Below are 21,906 nucleotides of genomic sequence, written 5' to 3' on the forward strand. Positions count from 1 at the left end.
AGTGGTGGTTTGTAGACATTGGAGATTGTTAGCTCTCCTACGCATACTGCTATAGTGAAAACTCCGGCAATACTGGTATGCATGAGTTCAGTGCAGCCTTCGATGCCTTGTTTAACATAACATGCCAGGCCATATTTGGGGTGGTTATTGAAAGCGATTAGGTCAAAACCTGTGATACGTCCTCTTGTGTCGAACTGGTGGATGTGTTCGATGTGTTTCTTGAAGCACCAGGACATCGACGCTACGTTTCTTCAGTAACCTTTCGAGGTATTCGCATTTTGAGCGAGAGATGCCTTTGATGTTAAGTTGACGTATTCAGATGGCTGGGCCTACATGTCGTTTTCTTTGGTCCTGGAGAGGACCGTTTGATTTGCTTGGTTTGCTACTGTCACCGGGAGGTCGATTTAAAAACAGGTTCGGTGTTCTTTGAGACGACATTAGTTGTGATCTAAAAGCTAAGATCACGTAACAGCCGTGAGAAGGCTGTCATCATCCACAAGGCAACTAATGGTGTTTTGTACCTGATTTTCAGGACTGTTGTGAAAGGGAGATTCACACACAAAGGTACCTTCTCGTGAAACTACCTCAGACAGAAAGAAATAACAACAGAAAATGCTGGAAAAACTCAGCAGGCCAGGCAACATCCGTGGAGAGAGAAATAGAGTCAATGTTCCAGGTCGAAACCCTTTGTCAAGACTGAGAAAGCAGAGGAAATGAAACAAATTAAAAGGCCGGTTTGGGGGCTGGGGGTGAACAGAAGAGAAGTGAAGAGACATTAAGAGGTATTCAAAACCAGACGAGATGGTGATAGGACTAGTGGAGACAAAAGACGGCTCTAGATTAGGTGCAGAATGCGCTCGGCCCCCATTACATTTTTTACTTATTTTTTATCCACACCTTTGTTTTGGCCCTCCCCCTTTTTTTCTCTCCCACATGGCAGCTGTCTTCCATTCTGCTTTGCTATAGCTGTACACAATACTTTTTGTTGTACAGTTACAGTAGTATAACGTGCCATTATTATGGGCTATTGCCACTGTTCCACACCAGGAATGCTGAACCCAACGGTATCATAGAAACTGGAAATATATTTGTTGCTTTACGTGCCGGTTCCTTTCTGTCTGAGGTAGTTTGAGAAGGTTCCTTTGTGTGTGAATTTTGGCAACAATGTACCAGTTGCAGGCCAGCTACCAACTGCTTGCTTAGTTTTGATCAGCGGAGAAGTGCTGATTTCAAGCCTTGTTAATATCTGTTTTGTACATTTCTCAACTTAATGGCCGAAAACTTTGGGTCTTCACAGGTGAGTACGCACAGGGTACTCACCTGTAGGCCCAATGGAAGTGCCGGTTTCCTGCATGCACTGCGCGTGCGCGGGAAACCGGCACTTCCGTTCCCCTGAAAGAAGGGGTTCAGAGTTCGAATGCGTGCGCAGGAGAGGCTGCGCGTGCCAATCGAACTTCGTTTTTTTTTGCAGGTTTTCCTGGGAGGGTAAGTCTCCAGAAGTTACACATATAAAAAGCAGGCGTAAGGCCTGCTTTTTACAAGGTAAGTGGTGAATTAATTAAAACATTTTTTCCACAAGTTTATTATTTTTAAATACTTTAAAGCAAGGTAAGTTTATTTTTAGCCCTGTTAGAAAATAAATTATTTTTTTCAAAAATTTAAATTATTGTTTAAAATAGTTATTTCATGTAATTTATAGTTTATTTTAGAAATGTGATTTTTAAAAATAATTTATTTGAAGATTTAGTGATGTTTTGGGGCCGTAGTATTTATAAGTTTTGACAGCTCTTCCTGTCAATTTTATGAGTGGGCATTCCCTGCTCTGATTGGCTCTCCATGGCCCACATGATCACAGGGGGCGCATCGAACTAACTGCGCCCCTGGGATACGCAAGCACTGCACGCGGGCCCACAGTTCAACGGCCGGCGCGCTAGTTAAGTGCAGGTCGGGGGCTTACACCCGCGGGAAGCCCCCGACCCGAATTTCTGGGCCCATATCGCCATAGTAATCCATATTGTAGGGCAACATGAGCAGTGTACCTGTATATCATATAGAAACAGCAACCTGCTGCACTCTGTAACCCACATAACCTAGAAGATTTATAACCACGGTGTTACTCAATTACCAGAAATTGGAATATCAAGTCATATGGTGAAAATGAGAAATGTAATTGTTTAGAAAATTTTGAACCTGAAATCAGTTTTCTGCTGTTGGGTAATAGTACAGCACAGATGGTGGCCATTCGGCCCATCGAATCTGCGCCGGTTAAGTTGGATGAAGTGCACTAAGGAATTCTGGTAACTTAGGGACTGAAAATTTGGCCTTATTACTCTATTTTTGTATAATCTCCAGGCTATCATTCTTCTCCTTTTCGATGACAGGATCTCCATGTCTGACGCACTGGCTGTATGCACTGAGAATATTGTCCTGCAGAACAAATTGTTTTATCTCTCTTAGCCATAGACATTTTGTTCTATATCTTTCTCCACTCAGGGTTGTGAATCTTTGGAATTATCATGCCCTAGAGGGCTGTGAATGCTGAGTCTTTGAGTATATTCAAGGCTGAGATAGATAGAAATTTGGACTCTAGGGGAATCGAAGGATATGGAGATCGGGCGGGAAAGTGGAGCTGAGGTCGATGATCAGCCATGATCTTATTGAATGGTGGAGCAGGCTCGAGGGACCGTATGGCCTACTCTTATTTCTTACGTTCTTAAAGCACTTCAGATGATTATTCCCAAAATTTAATATAATTTCCAGCAGCCAATTATATAATATTTGATCTTTTATTCTGGTTTATATAAAATAAAACAAATATTTATATTTTTGATGAACTTCGTTAATCTCACTGCAGATTTATTTCTTTTTCAGAACATAAAGTGATTATCGTTGGGTTGGACAATGCTGGGAAGACGACGATTCTTTACCAGTTGTAAGTATCATGTGCCAAAAGCGCTCTTCCCTTAAAATTGACGTTGTCTTTTCGAGTACTGCAACTCTTGTTTAGTTCTCGAAATGGATGTGAGATATGGTTATATAATTTTTTTTAATACATTGGTATGGTGGATAATGATGTACAGTATCAAATTTCCTTTCCTGTTTTAATGTCTGCAATCACAGTTTTCAAAATTAGTTTTTATATCAAAGGGTTCAGTACACAAGTTTAATATGAAATAGTTTTCATACCTATTTGGGGTTATATCTTTAGGTAAAATAAACTGCAAATCTAACTCCTACACTGTTGACTGGTTCAAGGAAAAGTCATTCTCCTCTAGGCTGGCCAGTTTTGTAAGCTTTCAGCTACTGCAGTGATAGTGAAACAACACATATTAGTTGTAAAGCATCAGGAGTAGCTTTCTTAACCCTAAACTACAAAAACTGAACAATTAAGAAAATTAATTATTTTTAAATGTTACAGTCCTGCGCACCCTTTTATCTCCTAACCACATCCCGTTTTCCCCATTCTCCTATTTTTAAAAAACTTTTTTCAATGTTGCTTTTCCTTTGCTGAATCCATCTTTTCTAAACCTTACTTCCTGGAGCCATGCACCATTGTAATGACGCATCTACGTATCGGGGCTCGTTTTACAGGGCAAAAGCCTCGGAATTACGGCGTATGTGCCCACCATTGTTTCCTGGGACCTTGGAGCCGCTCCGCCGTCTCCCTCACCGAAAGCAGTGCAACAGTTAATTATGATGATTCCCCACCACCATAAAAGTCAACGACGATCGTGAATTTGCTGAATTACCGCTACTGTAATTGCTGCTGCCACTTACACCATTGCAGAATAGCGCTGGTGGGCTCAGCATGTTTGGTGTAATCACAGGAATCTTGTGTTTGTGCAAAATGTGCAGATATTTAAAGAACGAACTCCTCCCTCCTCCCAGTGATAATGGCCCAGAAATTGCGGTCGGCGACGTAGCTATGGAGTATGCCGCCGACCTGCGAAAAGAATACCAACTTCTCTGATGGGGGCCCTCCTTCGGGAACTTGCTCTCTGATGCTGCGTACTCGAGGGCAGCGTAATGGCCTGTGGTTCCCAGGGGCGCAGCGTGTGCGGAAGCGTTCCTGGGATCATGATCATGTGGGCCTGGTGCTCCAATCAGTGCACCGAAGGGTAAGTGCCTACCTCTAATAGTGGTAACTTTCTTTATATTGCATTTCACCTGATGTATTTTCAGAATAATTATAAGGACTAGGAGAATAAATAGTTCTAAAATGACACACTCTCTCTCTCTCTCGTTCTCTCGTTCTCTCTTTCAGTCGCTCGTGCTCTCTCTTACAGACCCTCCTAAAAAAAATTATTTAGGAATTAATTCTTAAATCTAATTTAGGAATTAGAATTCTACTAAATCGTTGAAGCTCTGTGAAATTTCATATAAAATAACATGAACAGGTGATACAAACATAAATACAACATTAATCATTGGCGGTGTTGCGGACAGTTTTACAATTCATTACATCACATTCCGGAGCTAATAGAATGAGTAACTGTCTCTATCTAATCCCCTTGCACTGATGTAAACAGACCCTGGGCCTTTTTGCATCAACCGCAAAATTTTCCTACATAATTGCTGGGTAGTTGGTGAGCAATTAGCCCAACTCTGCGCCAGCAATTGGGATTTCCATGGCCATGCGGATCATCTGTCAAGGCGTACCTTGACATCGCAAGTTCGGGATTGCGGAAATCCTAAACTTGCGGTCAATTTCAAAGGCAGTGTACGCCGTCAGACCCACTGCAAATTCTGCCCCAATGTTAAAAGCAAATTACGTAATTAGCATTTGCAAATACTATTGGTTCGGAATGATTTCTGAATGTCTGTACAATTTTGGAAACCAAAGGTTCTTTGGCCATTACCATTTAAAAAAAAATAAACCTTAAAGCTAGAGTATATTCAATTTGAACCAATACACGTGACCGTTTTTGTTCCAGTGCTACTAATAGTTCCATTCATGGGGAAAACACCAATGCTAGCAATGATGGTTACTGGCACACCTTTTTGTTATGTTTTCTTTACCATTTATTCCAATCTTCCAGGACCAATTTGACTAAAGGAAATGCATGTTCCCCATTCACAGATTTATTAATTGCTTTTAGCCCACAGCCAATGACAATGCATGGAGCAATGTGGGCGCATTATAGCAATCTGTTGGGTATGTTTCCTATGTCGGAAAGCACGGATTACAGCTCCAGACTTGTCTATTTGTATGCATGCAAAATTATCTATATTGAATAATGTTATTAAATTTGGCATTTATCTCATTATTTGTTATGAATTGATTCTTTTGACAGCTATAAGTTTTAAAATAATTTTTGTGAAATATGCTGCATCACATGAAGTATAAAACTTGGCTTGAAGTCGTAGTGCAAACAGCAAAATGAACCATCCATTACCTGTGTGTATCTATAAATATATATTTGTCTGCTATTTATGTTTACATGGAGTACGTGGAATAAGTTCAATGAAATGTCCCTTTAATCATATTTGTATTGTAGAAGCTGAAAACCAAATGTGTATTTAGCTTGGACAATGCGCAGACTGCTGTGTAGTACCCTGCAGATTCACTGTAGATCTTGGTTCTCCCTTTCGAACGAAGACATGTCCAATCCAAATTAATCGAGCAGTTACATTTTTCAGCTGCCATGGTGGCAGCTTCATTTATTAACAACAAGGAAGACCCTCTATTCTCTAAAATAAATACAAACCCCTGGCACCACTATCCCTGCACATACAAGTCAATGGCTGTGCCATTTCTGATATGCCACTATGCCTGCTGCAGCATATTCTAATCTGTTTTCCAGCAAATTTGGGTGCAAATTCTCCACTAGAGGATCGGGGGCACACAGTAGTCTAACGAATGCACTTTGTTTCCAATATCGCCATTGCATGAAATTCTAGGCCATCATCTTCCAAACTCGCGTCTTATTTCAACGTTCCCCCCTTGCTTCCACCATCTTGACTTGGATCAACATAAAGGCCTAGTATAGTTTGTCATTTTCAGTTGTTTAAAATCAGGTTGCTCACAGGTGAAGGACTTGACCTCTTATTAAAAATGCTTATTTTTTGTGCTGAACCCATTTTCAGCTATATTAATAAAACTGCACCAAGTTACACATCAATGAATATTTTTTAATGTAAAGAAAAAAAATTAGGTTCAGTTACGCTGCCTGATAGCGCTGGTTCATGGAAGATTCCTCGTTTACGATGATGCAAATTAGTTTGAGCGGAAACTTGAACCATGACTTCACTTTGGAAAAACAGCGCAATTTGCTCCCTGTTTCCCAATTGCGGCCAAAGCAAAAACTCTGCCCCAAAACAAAACTGGTTGCAAAATGTTTTTTTTTGAAAAGTGAAGATAAAAATGTTAGTCATTAATGCTCCCAGATCAATCTGGAATGTGTGAATCTCAAAAACAAATGAACATACTCAGTATAGAAGGAAGGTTAAGGATGTGTTTATAGCAGCAATGCACAGCTTCACTGGTGGTGGATTACAGGTTTAATTTCTCTCATCTTGCTGGGTTCCTGATAAACATGTTGGGAGATGCTTCTGGTTTGACTTTTGGAATAGGGTAGGGGGAAAGGAAGGAAGGAAAGCAAGATGATGAGATGGTGTTTCTACCTAGACCGCTCACTTCATCTAGAGAGCAGGCTGGCCAGTCTGCCCTCCAAGCAGCAAGCGATGTATGCCCCAGGAGGCAATAGTGTAAGGAAAAAGTTGTTAAAAAGAGGTGGCGGGGGCGGTGGCGGCGGCGAGAAAGAGAAACAGGGTCATCGACGTTTTTATTTAAAACAAAAATCCTACTGCATTCATAGAATCTGTGTTGCACCAGTATTGTTTACTTAGCTGAATAGAATCCACTGTGCTTGCAGTGTAGGTGGAGCAGTTAGATTGTATTACAGAAACTTTTGGCAGGCTCTCCTTCGTTCCATGACGTTTGAATGCTATTGCCAGCATTCTCCGTGACATGGATATAGTATCCTTTGCTCGATTGGGATACTTAACTTGGTTCTCGCCTTGCCTGATAGTTTTTCACAAGCTTGAGAGCTTTGTAGGAGTACTCGCCTTTCTGTAGAGTTGATGCTTAAAGAATTTTGTATGATTTAAGAGTGTGGGAAATATTTTTCTATCTGTAATAAAAACAGAAAATGCTGGAAATACTCAGCAGGTCAAGCAGATTATGAGGAGAGAGAAACCGAGTTAACGTTTCAGGTCGATGGCTTTTTGTCAGAACTCCTTAGTTTACTTCCATTCACCAGCTTATTTCTTTCGTTACTTTCCCTTTGCACTTTAGGTTCCACCCCACTCATAATGCACAACGTCAAACCAATTGGAAATGTAAACGGCCTGCTGCTTACGCTGCTCCTAATCTGTGTATGAACAGCCATTGCATTCACTGCAGTGCTTCTCCACTTGCTGCGTTCACCCAGCAGACTGAGTTTCACAGTTATGGTGTAATGTCGTATTCTGACCATCTCCATGATGGTGTTAGTGCAACAAGTGACTAAAATATTTCCTTTGAACTCTTGGGAGTTGTGGTAAACCATTTCCGTTCTCGAGCTGTGCACATTTTTCATCCCTCTGAAACAGTGTCATATAATGGAATTTGAAAAATGCGCATACACAATGTTTTTGTGTCTTTACTTTCACTATTTAAGTTTGTATAAAATAAAGCAAACTGTACAGTAGGGCAAACAATGGTAGTTCTCCCTCAAATAATTTGCATAAACTGTAAACCCAAAAGTTAATATTCCGATTGCTCGCCGAGAGAGTCAGGGCGACGCGGACTGGTTGGGATAAATAGCCTATTTCTGCGTCCCAACTTCTCTTTTTTTAGACTTTCTTGATTTATGCACAAAAGGTTCTGGGTTTTGATGCTTCTCTTTGAGCTGGTAACTTTCTGAAACTTAGTTAGGAGTGCAATAAAATTAGAAGTGTAAGCTACTGACTTGATGGGCTGGAATTTGCGGTGGGTAATTTCAGCGAACTAACAGCGTTTGCCGTTATTACCCCTTTGAAACTGTCCGCAACTTCAGGATGTTAAACAGTGTGATTGGCTGCTTAGACAGCTTGTTGACGTCACATTAGGGATTCCCCACTACACTGCACTGAAATCACTTGCGCGTCGAGAAAGACAAACTTCTCGCCACAGAGATCGCGAGATCTAAAGGGAGATTTACATAGATACATAGAGATAGGAACAGGAGTAGGCCATTCGGCCCTTCGAGCCTGCTCCGCCATTCAATGAGATCATGGCTGATCTTCGTCTGAGATCATAGCTGATCTTACCAGTTCAGTACCCCGTCCCCGCCTTACGTACATGCAACTCTCTGCATTCTTTGAATGTTTTTATGCCGTAAAACCACTGGAAGCAATCTTGGAGTTGGCAATTTTGTGTAAATATCAAGTGCCACCCACAGCCCATCATTTCCATTTGTAATATTAGTCAAGTGGGGCTTCAGATGTTGCATCAGGCGTTGGTTCTGCACATCGCCCTTCTTCTTAGGATGTCTTCAGGAATTTTGAAGTATATAAACGTCACAACGAATGACACACCATTAAGTCTACGGGCATCTCTTTCCAGTATTCAGTCTTCGGATTCAGTTGAAGATCCTTCTCCTTTAAGTTTTGTTGTTCTTGGAATATTCTATCAAGTTGTTTTTTCATATTGTTGTGGGAATGTAACTGTAGCCCACAAAAATACCCTGGGGGAAACTCTCAAAGTAATTGAATCTTTTCCTGAGATTAAAAAGAGTTTTAATTTACCATTTTTTTTTCTTAAAGAACAATTGTACATTAGTATGATTTTATCCTCTGAAGTTGCTGAAAGTAAAAAGTAACTGAGGTGCTTAATTTTTAAACCAGTAAGTTTTCCCTGTATTCATAACTTGTACTGAGTTGAAGAATTTCAGTAGCATTACTACTAAATATCGAGAGAAGTTTTTTCTCTCTCGTATTCTGCATTAGCATGTTACTCTAAATCATTTACTGTTTGAAGAGCATAATGTTTGCATTACTACGTCAGTTCATACTACAGGTAGACTATCCTTTATCCGAAAACCTTGGGACCAGCCGTGTTTCAGTTTTCAGAAAATTTCGGATTTCAGAAGGTATTTTATAAGACTGGGAAATTTGGGGGGTGTGGGGGTCGGCGGGGGGTCGGGGTGGGGGTCGGCGGGGGGTCGGGGGGGAGAAAAGAATATCGGACAGGCCGCTGCAGCTATCGGACGGGCCGCTGTATTGTTGGGTTCACTCTCCCGGTACCTCCTTCACACTGCCCGGCTCGGCTTGCAATCTCCTACCCAGGAGGGAACTCTGTGACCCTCTGCCCTGCTCAGCGTAAGTCGTGCGCCACTCTGGTCATGCCGTGCGCACGACTTACACTGAACGAAAAAACTTTCGGTTTTTAGAGGTTTTCGGTTTTCGGAAGTTCGGATAAAGGATAGTCTACCTGTACTGTAGAAAGATAAAAGGTACTTACTGCATTAATTATAAAACCAGTCTGGTTGCACACAAATGTGTGGGATTCAAAAAAAAATTCTGATTTCTGACAGTTACTAAATTGAGTTAGGGATATGGCATACACTTGCTTTTGGATGTCACTCCTGCTATTGAAATCCACATCAGTAATACTGAAATGCAACTCTTTTTTTCAGGGTCCTAGGTTTGAATCCAGTCCAGACTGACTGACTGAAAGTTATATCTCTCTGGTCTAAGCGTTGTAAATGAATTAATTTTGGGAAGCTTTAACCCAGCTGCTACTGGACGCAAAAACACTAAACAAAACGACTCATCATTTGGCCACTAGGTGCAGCGGCCATAATAACTAACATTTCTACAGTGCATTAACACGATGAAATGTCCCAAGATGCTTCACAGGGAATGGAGTGAGCAGTAGTTAGAATAATTGGAAGAGGTGACTGAATTCATGACAAAAAGCAGTTTTGAGAAAACTTTTAAAGGTGGGAAGGGAAGTAGGTGGGAAGGCAGAGGTTTCGGGAGAGAGTTCCAGAGGGTACAATGAAGATAGAAACAGACTGTTTCCAGTGATTGATTCGCCTCGAACAAGGAGGCATAGATATAACATTAAATGTATGAGATTTGGGACAGAGAGCAGGGGAAACTTTTTTTAAACATAGCAGATTGTGCGACTGTGAAATGCACTACGGGCGTTAGTGATTGAAACAGAGACCATGTGAACATTTCAGAATAAGTTCGAAAGGGGGTTGAAGAAAGAGGATAAAGGAATACAGGAGCGCTGTGGGCACTGGGACTGCTACTCGTGTGGAGGATGAACAACAACACTGACTGGTTGGCTGAGCGGCCTGTTCCCTGGTTGTAAATTCTGTGTAATTCTATGTAACTCAACTGGTCACTCTTTCCAAACACATTTTTCCATTTCATCTCATCGGCTTCCTATCGCCAAGCCAGTTGTCCGTTAAGCTCGCTAATTTGGAATGAATTCCAAGAAGTTTAATCTTCTTTACAGGCTGGCATTTTGAACCTTAGCAGATGCCTTCTTAAAATCCATCTAAATTATATCCACTGAATGAATAGCCCTCAATTGCTAGTTAAGTTACGACATCAAGTTCAGCAGACTGAGCCATAACCTATTGTTCAACATGGATGAAAAAATAGTGTAAAAGTGAGGCGCTGGTATGAGTAACTAGTTACCAACTATTTTAATCATAATCAACTTTATTGTCATTGTTAGTGCACAAGTGCAGTACAACGAAATGTAGGCTTGCGGCTCCCGAGAGTGTACATTTAGATTAAGACATTTAAACATTCAACATACATTTGGCTTGTAATACATTAACATAAACATAACCCTAATAAAGTGCATTGGCAGATGTGCAGGCTTTAGAGTTTATTTGTGGAGTTCAGTAGGATGACAGCCCTGGGAAAGAAGCTGTTCCTAAATCTGGTCGTACGGGTGCGAATGCATCTGTAGCGTCTCCCAGATGGCAGGAGGGCGAACAGACTGTAGCTGGGGTGGGTAGGGTCTTTGATGATGGACCGTGACCTCCGTAAACAGCGTTTCTGGTATATGTGCTCTATGGTCGGTAGCCGGGTGCCGGTAATGCGTTGGGCAGTTTTGACTACCCGCTGCAGGGCTTTCCGGTCACAGTAGCTACAGCTGCCATACCATACTGTGATGCAGTTCGTCAGGATGCTCTCTATTGTGCAGCGGTAAAAGTTAGAGAGGATCAGGGGTGACAGGTTACATCCCTTCAGCCTCCTTAGGAAATATAGGCGCTACTGGGCCTTCTTCACCAGAGAGGAGGTGTTGAGGGATCAGGAGAGGTCTTCCGTGATGTGGACTCCGAGGAACTTAAAGCTGTCCACCCTTTCCACCACAGCCCCATTGATGTGGATGGGGGTGTGACTTCCGCCTTTAGACTTCCTGAAGTCCACAATGATTTCTTTGGTTTTCTTGATGTTAAGGGCCAGGTTGTTATCGGCGCACCACTTCACGAGGTGCTGGACCTCCTCCCTGTAGGCTGACTCATCGTTGTTGGTGATCTGGCCTACTACCGTGGTATCATCCGCAAACTTGATGATGGTGTTGGAACCATGAACAGCCACACAGTCGTGGGTGAAGAGGGAGTAGAGGAGGGGGCTCTGTTATTATATTTATCAATATAATAGCAGATAGTTGATTTCTTAGCCTTCCAAATCATTTTAAACAAAAACTCAATGTAGACTAGCTATGCCTACACACTTCCTGGCTGCACTGTCCTGCCTGCTTTCTTCAAATCCTCTAAAGATCTAGGGGGGAAAATTCGGTTGCTTTGCGCCTCCCGTTAGCCCCTTAAGAGGGCGGTAATGGGATGCAAAGCAACTAGCGCCTGGGCGCGGCGATGTTTGCGCTGCTCGCGCAATTGACCAGACATTTAGCGGTGGCACTAAACACTACCACCACGACCTCCTGCGCCTGCAAATCGTGACGTCAGTCGAGCGTACAATGCCCCGGTAGTGCCCCGGACACCCCGAATGGCGCCCCCGCCGTACCGCCTGCTGCTAGCAACGGCAGGTTGAGGGGAGCGTTTTGCAGTCGGGAAGTGACTGGGGGAGCGCTATTTAAAGGCGACCGCTTCCTGCCTTTTTTTGTCGGCGACATTTTTGCACCACGCATTCTGAGAGAGAGACTTCTGGAGATGTTCCACGCTGTGTGAAGGAGTTCTGGGTACTGAGCAGCACTTTGCAGGTTCATTTTGATTTGATCTTCCTTGCATCGATTTAGAAGAGACTATGGGGACTGCACTCTGAGCTCATTCCCTGGGCCTCTCCATTGTTCTTTCCAGCAGATTTGATGTACAGGTCTCTCCAGGCCGAGATTCAAGACTGCAATGAGCAGTTTATGATGGAGAGCAAGATCGACCCCTTTAAGAACTGGCCGGCGCCAGTGTGTCTGTGTTCCATTCTTGACTGACATCACATGAGCTTCGCCAGCGCTCCTCGGCGTTAGCGCCTTGAGAGGTGTGTAGCGCCTGATTTAGCGCTCCAATCACCTCCAGGGGCGATAGAAGCCAAGTTTGCAGTCGGAGGTGATAATTAGCACCAGGCGCTAAACATTGTGCCCCAAACGGGGCGATACTGAATTTCTTCCCCCTAGAGTCTTGCATCATAGATGAAGGTTGGAGACGGAAACTGTTTATTTACAGAAGTATTCTGCAAAAGTAGGGATCACTGATACGCTTGGGTTCAAACCCAAACTATGGCAGCAATTACTTCTTGCTTTGTAAGATCGTATAAATGTGTAGAATGGAATTTTCCCAATAGACTCTTACAGATTGACCTGTAAAAATATCACGTAAAAGTGGACAGCGAAGCATTGGAAACTGAATACTGTAATAACTTTGAGCACTAAACTCTGCAGAAGAACATAGCTAATTTAAATGAGAACTTACCAGAATCAACAAACTCATTCTTCATTAATAAGGCTGTGGTATAATCTGCTTAAATATGCACCAACTCTGTTGGTAGTGGCAAGCACAGCCTATCCACTCTTACTCTTGAGGTTTAACAGCGTTCCTCACTGTAAATGCTGAGCTGTGTTCTTAAAAGGTTGTTGGTGTAATGAGAACATTTATATTAAGCTTTACAGTTGCAAACTTTATGCAGTGTTACAGGTTAAAAATGATCTCTCCATTCTTTTCAAAATGCTCTTATTAGTCTGGGACTCGTGGAAACCTTATCAAATGTTTGTATTTCTCTGTTTCCAGCTCCATGAATGAAGTTGTACACACATCACCTACAATTGGCAGTAATGTAGAAGAGTTAGTGGTGAATAACACACATTTCCTAATGTGGGATATTGGCGGTCAGGAGTCATTGCGTTCATCATGGAACACCTATTATACCAACACTGAGGTAAGATTTTAACTTGAAGCTCTACATAAAATTATCACTGTGGAACAGGCATGATGGTCTGGATGTCATCCTTCTGTTGAATTTCACTAAATTGAATTAATGAGCTATGATTAGCTCAAACCTCTGTTCTTCTAAGGTAATGCATTGGTATTCCAACATTCCTGCTGGAAATCTGGAAAAGATTTTAAAACAGTTGGACCTTTCCCTCTGGCTATGCATCCCCAGATCCAGTTAGCTTTATGTGCTGCTTCCTTACACTGTTCTGTTGGTTTCAATGAGCTAGCCAGAAAGTCCCCCAGATCTCTCTCCTGTGTTATATACTCTGTCCTGTACCCTCTTACTTAGTTTCATTATTTTTCGCCAGACATCAGCCCATTTTTCCAACCTATTCAGATCTCCTTGTTTGATTTGCCTCTTCGTATTGTTTGAATCCCGATGCAAATCTAGGTGGGAAAGTAAGCTGTGACGAGGATGCAGCGAGCCTGCAAAGGCATATAGACAGGTTAAGTGAGTGGGCAAGAAGGTGGCAGATGGAGCAGAATGTGGGGAAATGTGAAATTATCCACTTTGGTAGGAAGAATAGAAGAACAGAATTTTTTTTAAAAGGTGAGAGACTAGTAAATGTTGGTTTGCAGAGGGATTTAGGTGTCTTTGTACAGGAAACACAGAAAGTTAACTTGCAGGGACAGCAAGCAATTAGGAAGGCAACTGGTATGTTAGCTTTTATTGCGAGGGGGTTTGAGTATAAGAGTTAGGCAGTCTTGCTGCAATTATATAGGGCCCTGGTGAGACCACACCTGGAGTACAGTGTACAATTTTGGTCTCCTTACCTAAGGAAGAATATACAGGAAACTTTGGTTTATCCGGAGGTTGTATGTCCGGAATACTCGATCTAACGGCAAAAATCAGGAGCCGTTTTCTGTAAGTTTTTTTAGATCTCGTTCTTTTTTTTCCCCAGTCAGCCACTGCAAGATCTGTAGCTATAGCAACAGCTTCAGCTACAGACGCTTGCAGCTGCAGCTGACTGTTTAGAAGCTGTTGCTAAGCAACAGTGTTTGTTGTCAGATACGGAGATGAAAACCTCCGTATGCTTCAACATTAACTTTGTATGCCCGGCAGTTTTGATAGATCGGCAACACGCCGGTCCCGTCAGTGCCGGATATCACAAAGTTTCCTGTACTTGCCTTCACCTTTCACTCCTTCTTTAAGACCCTCCTTAAAAGCCACCTTGACTAAGCTTTTACTCACCCCTCCTAATATTTCCTTCTTTGCTTCAGCATCCATTTTTTTCACCATGCACTTCTGTGCGAGCCTTGGGACGTTTAGTACGTTAAAGGCACTGTATAAATGGAAGATTGTGTTACGCATGGCGGACTGAGGCCTTACAGACCGGGGACTGATGTTCAGTGGGCAGCTTAACAGAAAACAGCAGGTGCATTGCCTATCCCTTAATGTCAACAGATGGAAAATCACAGGCAAAGCACGTGTAATTTTCCCATATTAAGAACATAACATAAGAAATAGGAGCAGGAGTAGGCCAATCGGCCTGTCGAGCCTGCTCCACCATTCAATAAGATCATGGCTGATCTGATCCTAACCTCAAATCTACTATCACTCTACATCCCATCCGAACCCTTGTGATCTCCTGGGAGAGGCGAAAAACCAGATAAAAACCCAATGGCCAATTTGGGAGAAAAATCTGGGAAATTCCTCTCCGACCCATCTAGGCGATCAAAACTCGTCCAGGAGATCACTCTGTCCCTATATTTTCACAGTACTTACCTTCTGTGAAAGGTGATCTCCACCCCAGCCAGGAACAGGAATAGAACCATCTCCTGAAATCTAACACAGAATTAGAACACAAGAAGTAGGAGCAGAACCAGGCTACACTGCCCTGGGCCCGCTCCGCTACCCACAGGGCCATGACCGTTCCGAACCTAGACTCATGTCCAATTTCCTGCCCGCTCCCCGTAACCCCTAATTCCCTTTACTTCTAGGAAACTGTCTATTTCTCTTTTAAATTTATTTAATGATGTAGCTTCCACAGCTTTCTGGGGCAGCAAATTCCACAGACCTACTACCCTCTGAGTGAAGAAGTTTCTCCTCATCTCAGTTTTGAAAGAGCAGCCCCTTATTCTAAGATTATGCCCCCTAGTTCTAGTTTCACCCATCATTGGGAACATCCTCACTGCATCCACCCGATCAAGCCCCTTCACAATCTTGTATGTTTCAATAAGATCGCTTCTCATTCTTCTGAACTCCAATGAGTAGAGTCCCAATCTACTCAACCTCTCCTTATATGTCCACCCCCTCATCCGCGGGATTAACCAAGTGAACCTTCTTTGTACTGACTCGAGAGCAAGTATGTCTTTTCTTAAGTATGGACACCAAAACTGTATGCAGTATTCCAGGTGCGGTCTCACCAATACCTTGTACAACTGCAACAATACCTCCCTGTTTTTATATTCTATTCCCCCTAGCAATAAAAGCCAACATTCCATTGGCCTTCTTGATCACTTGCTGCACCTGCATACTAACTTTTTGAGTTTCGTGCACCAGGACCCCCAGATCCCTTTGTACTACAGTACTTTCCAGTTTCTTGCCATTAAGATAATAACTTGCTCTATGATTTTTCCTGCCAAAGTGCATAACCTCACACTTTCCAGTATTGTATTCCATCTGCCAAATCTCTGCCCACTTACTTAGCCTGTCCATGTCCCTTTGCAGGTTTTTTATGTCCTCCTCACTCACTACTTTCCCTCCCATCTTTGTATCATCTGCAAACTTTGATATGTTACACTCGGTCCCCTCCTCCAAATCGTTAATATAGATTGTAAAGAGTTGGGGACCCAGCACTGACCCCTGCGGAACATCACTAGTTACTGATTGCCAGTCTGAGAATGAACCATTTATCCCAACTCTCTGCTTTCTGTTAGATAGCCAATCCTCCACCCATGCCAGATTATTACCCCCAATCCTGTGATTTTTTTATCTTGAGCAATAATCTTTTGTGTGGCACCTTATCAAATGCCTTTTGGAAGTCTAAATTCAGTACGTCCACTGGTTCCCCTTTATCCACCCTGTATGCTACTTCCTCAAAGAACTCGAGCAAATTTGTCAAACATGACTTCCCCTTCATAAAACCATGCTGACTTTGTCCTATTAAATTATGTTTATCCAAATGTCCCGTTACTGTCTCCTTAATAATGGACTCTAAAATTTTACCAACCACAGATGTTAGGCTAACAGGTCTATAGTTTCCAGCCTTCTGCCTACTACCCTTTTTAAATAAGGGTGTTACATTAGCAGTTTTCCAATCTGCCGGGACTTTTGCTGAGTCCAGGGAGTTTTGGAAAATTATTACCAATGCATCCACAATCCCTACCGCCACTTCTCTCAAGACCCTAGGATGTAAGCCATCAGGTCCAGGGGATTTATCCGCCTCGAGTCCCATTATTTTACCAAGTACCACTTCCTTAGTGATTTTAATCGTATTTAGTTCCTCCCCCCCCCGCCCCCAGAGCCCCCTGTTTGTCCAGTGTTGGGATATTCTTAGTGTCCTCTACCGTAAAGACTGATACAAAATATTTGTTCAGCGTTTTTGCCATCTCCATGTTTCCCACCATTAAGTTCCCGGTCTCATCCTCTAAGGGACCAGCATTTACTTTAGCCACCCTTTTTCTTTTCATATAACTATAGAAACTTTTGCTATCTGTTTTTATATTTTTTGCTAATTTACTTTCATAATCCATCTTCCCTTTCTTAATCAATCTTTTAGTTATTTTTTGCTGGCTTTTAAAGACTTCCCAATCTTCTATCCTCCCACTAGATTTGGCTACCTTATATGCCCTTGTTTTTAGTCGGATACTATCCTTAATTACTTTACTTAGCCACGGATGGCTATCTTTTCTTTTACACCCTTTTTTCCTCAGTGGAATATATTTTTTTTGGAAGTTGTAAAATAACTCCTTAAATGTACACCACTGATCATGTACCGTCTTACCCTTTAATCTATTTTCCCAGTCCACTCCAATCAATTCTGCTCTCATACCTTCATAGTCTCCTTTATTCAAGCTCAGCACGCTTGTTTGAGATCCAACCTTCTCACCCTCTAATTGAATATGGAATGCAACCATGTTATGGTCACTCATTCCAAGGGGATCCTTTAGTAGGACATTTTTAATTAATCCTGTCTCATTACACAGGACCAAATCTAAGGTTGCATGCCCCCTGGTCGGTTCAGTTACATACTGCTCAAGAAACCCATCCCTAATACACTCAATGAACTCATCCTCAAGGCAGCCCTGCCCAATTTGATTTGTCCAGTTAATATGATAGTTAAAATCCCCCATAATTATAGCTGTTCCCTTATTACAAGCCTCAACTATTTCCTGATTGATACTCCGTCCAACAGAGTTGCCACTGTTCGGAGGCCTATAGACTACGCCCACTTGTGTTTTTTTCCCCTTATTATTCCTTATCTCCACCCAAACTTTCACTCTCCTGATCCTTTGACCCAATATCATTTCTCTGTATTACAGTGATTCCTTCCTTTATTAACATAGCCACCCCACCTCCCCTTCCTTCCTGCCTGTCCTTCCTGATTGGGAATTAAACATACCAGGTTATTTAACAATCATGGTCACCCTGCAGCCATGTTTCTGTAATGGCCACAAGATCATACCCATATGTAGTTATTTGTGCCATTAACTCGTCCATTTTGTTACGAATGCTACGTGCATTCAGATAAAGAACTTTCAAATATGTTTTGTGACACTTAGTTCCTGCTTTTTCCCCTTTTACTACTTTACTTTTTACTCCATACTTTCTGTCCCTTCCTGACATGTTCTGTTTTTTAATTCCCCCACTGCTACCTAAGTCTATCACCTTCTCCGTTGTCATTTTTATTATTTGCTCTCTAGAAACCTCCCCCCCCCCCACTAATTAGTTTAAAGCCCTCTCTACAGCCCTAGTTATATGATTCGCCAGGATTCTAGTCCCAGCACTGGCCAAGTGGAGTCCGTCCCAACGGAACAGCTCCCTCCTGTCCCAGTACTGGTGCCAGTGTCCCAAGAAGCAAAACCCATTTTTCCCACACCAGTCTTGGAGCCACGCATTTAACTCTCTCATTTTATTTATCCTAGCCAAATTCGCTCGTGGCTCAGGTCATAATCCAGAGATTATTACCCTTGAGGTTCTGTTTTTTAATTTGACCCCTAGCTGCTCATACTCCTTTAACAGAACCTTTTTCCTTGTCCTATCTACGTTGTTTGTACCAACATGGACCACGACAACTGGATCCTCCCCCTCCCACTCCAAGTTTCTTTCCAGCCCAGAAGAGATGTCCTTAACCCTGGCACCGGGCAGGCAACACCCTTCGGGACTCCCGCTCTCAACTGCAGAGAACCCTATCCCCCTAATGATACTATCCCCTACCACTACAACATTTCTTTTTACTCCCCCCACTTGAATGGCCCCCTGTTCCACGGTGCTGTGGCCAGGTTGCTCATCCTCCCTGCAGTCCCCACTCCCGCCCTCACAGGGAGTAAGAATCTCGAACTTGTTTGACAAGAGGAAGGGCTGCGGCTCCTTCAACACTACCTCCTGGATCCCTGTACCTGCCTCATTCATAGTCACACCATCCTGTCCCTGACCACGGACTACATCTGAATTAATTAATTTCATAGGTGTGACTACCTCCTGAAACATAGAGTCCAGGTACTTCTCCCCCTCCCTGATGTGTCGCAGTGTCTGACGCGCGGTCTCAAGCACCTCAATACGGAGCCGGAGTTCCTCTTGCAGCAAACACTTGTCGCAAATGTAATCACCGTGAGCCTCAATGGGGTCCACCGGCTCCCACATCTCGCAACAGTAACACATCACCTGCTCCATTCTATGTCATTAATTAAATTTCTTCTTATTAGTTATGAAACCCTCTGCCCGGATATGGATGATAATGTCAGACCACTATTTAATAGGACTTACCAACTTAAAGGTATAAAGGAGAAGGAAGAGAACCTACCAACCAGCTAATCACCAACCTCACTTTTGCATGCTGTCTGTGGGGCCTGTTAGGTTGATTCGTCTCGCTGCTCCGCTTCCGCAGTGCTGTCTAAGCCTGGGAGTAGGGAACAAAATAGAGCAAAAACACCCCCTCACCTCCCACTTGCCTGAACTCTCCCACTTACCAAACACTCGCTCCACTCAATGCCTCCACACTCAGCGCTGCCGCACTAGTCCCGCCCCTTTTTATACCCAGATTCTACTTCCGGTTTAAACTCCCCAGCTCACTTCAAATAATTAACTTTTTAACTCACTAAAATTCACTAAATACACTTAAATGACTTTTCTCCCACTTACCAAACTCTCGCTCCACTCAGTGCCTCTGCACTCTGTGCCCGTTGTGTGGGAGGCTCATTGTTTCTAAAGATAATCCACTTTTCTTTCGTGCTTTTCAATTCTAACAATGCGATCCAGTCCAGTTTCCTTAGCTTACCTCTTATCCCTGCAAAATGTTCCTTTCTAAAATTAAATATTTATATTGTATTCATCCTCTTTTTTTCCATAATGACGCTAACCTTAAACTCCACTGTATTGTTGCTGTGTACCATTAACTATTGGGTCCAATTGCTTACCTGTTTGTGGATTCATTGACTATTATTTAGTGCAATAATCCAAAATTGGGTCTGGAATCATGTTTCACTTCTATTTTGTTATAGATTTCCAAATCTATCCCTGGTTAATTTATGTAACCCATAACAACTGAGTCATAGAAACATAGAAGATAGGAGCAGGAGTAGGCCATTCGGCCCCTCGAGCCTGCTCCGCCATTCAATAAGATCATGGCTGATCATCCAAATTCAGTACCCTGTTCCTGCCTTCTCTCCATATCCCTTGATCCCTTTAGCCTTAAGAAATATATCCAACTCCTTCTTGAATATATTTAATGAATTGGCCTCTACTGCCTTCTTTGGCAGAGAATTCCACAGGTTCACCACTCTCTGGGTGAAGAAATTTCTCCATCTCTGTCCTAAATGGCTTACCCCTTATCCTTAGACTGTGACCCCTGGTTCTGGACTCCCCCGCCATCGGGAACATCCATCCGGCATCTAGTCTGTCTAGTCCTGTTAGAATTTTATAAGTTTCGATGAGATCCCCTCTCAATCTTCTAAACTCCAACGAGTACAAGCCCAATCGACCCAATCTCTTCTCATACGTCATTCCTGCCATCCCAGGTATCAGCCTAGTGAATCTTCGCTGCACTCCTTCCATGGCAAGAACATCCTTTCTCAGGCAAGGCGACCAAAACTGCACACAATACTCAAGGTGTGGTCTCACCAAGGCCCTGTACAACGGCAGCAAGACATCCTTGTTCCTGTACTCAAACCCTCTTGCTGCGAAGGCCAACATAACATTTGCCTTCTTAACCGCCTGCTTCACCTGCATGCTTACTTTCAGCGACTGGTGCACAAGGACGCCCAGGTCTCATTGCACTTCCCCTTCTCCCAATCTATTGCCATTTAGATAATAATCTGCCTTCCTGTTTTTGACACCAAAGTGGATAACCTTGCATTTATCCACGTTATATTGCATCTGCCATGCTTCTGCCCAATCACCCAACCTGTCCAAATCATACTGGAGTTTCTTGGCATCCTCCTCACAGCACACACGCCCACCCAGCTTTGTGTCGTCTGCAAACTTGGAGATATTACATCTAGTTCCCTTGTCTAGATCATTAATATATATTGTGAATAGCTGGGGTCCAAGGACCGATCCCTGCGGTACCCCACTAGTCACTGCCTGCCATTCGGAAAAAGAGCCATTTATTCCAATTCTTTGCTTTCTGTCTGCCAACCAGTTCTCTATCCAAGTCAATACCTTGCCCCCAATCCCATGTGCCTTAATTTTACACGCTAATCTCTTATGCAGGACCTTATCGAAAGCCTTTTGAAAATCCAAATACACCACCTCCACTGGTTCTCCCTTATTTATTTTACCAGTTACATCCTCAAAAAATTCCAGTAGATTAGTCAAGCACGATTTACCTTTTGTAAAGCCATGTTGACTTTGTCCGATCCGGTCACTTTTTTCCCCAAGTGCTCTGCTATTGCATCCTTTATAATGGACTCTAGCATTTTCCCCACTACCGATGTCAGGCTTACCGGTCTGTAATTCCCCGTTTTCTCTCTACCGCCCTTTTTGAACAGTGGGGTAACATTAGCTACCCTCCAATCCATGGGTACTGTTCCAGAGTCTATCGAATGTTGGGGTGAACAAAAGCTTACGAGGGAGAGTCTGATCCTATACATGCTTCCTGTATTTGGCTACAAAGTTCTTGGTCTAATTCCCTCTCTAGCACGGACCTCGATTTCCTGCTTTATTCCCAAGACTCCTGTAATTTGTGCATAGAGCTCGAGACGTCCATTTCCCTGGACTAGTGTTCATTTTATCATTTCTGCATGTGGTCAAATCCGTATACGCCAAACATTTACCTGCTATATCCGTGCCTGTACTTGAACCATCACC

At 42.9% G+C, this 21,906-nt stretch overlaps 1 protein-coding gene across 2 annotated transcripts in view; it reads left to right on the forward strand.

The window, feature by feature from the left end:
- Nucleotides 1–21,906, forward strand: part of arl5a (ADP-ribosylation factor-like 5A) — a 57,374-nt gene that overhangs the window by 22,400 nt on the left and 13,068 nt on the right. The window contains exons 2-3 of one of the 2 annotated variants that reach the window (XM_085986908.1): nucleotides 2,872–2,932; nucleotides 13,233–13,380. In XM_085986908.1, coding sequence (XP_085843034.1) covers nucleotides 2,872–2,932; nucleotides 13,233–13,380 — 209 coding nt within the window. Of the gene's footprint in view, nucleotides 1–2,871; nucleotides 2,933–3,888; nucleotides 4,119–13,232; nucleotides 13,381–21,906 lie in introns of those variants that run through there. The other variant, XM_085986910.1, reaches the window with a different exon arrangement.

Source organism: Somniosus microcephalus, chromosome 4 (genome assembly GCF_052327205.1).
Source record: "Somniosus microcephalus isolate GS21.2 chromosome 4, FLI_Smic_1.0, whole genome shotgun sequence".
Classification (NCBI taxonomy): domain Eukaryota; kingdom Metazoa; phylum Chordata; class Chondrichthyes; order Squaliformes; family Somniosidae; genus Somniosus; species Somniosus microcephalus.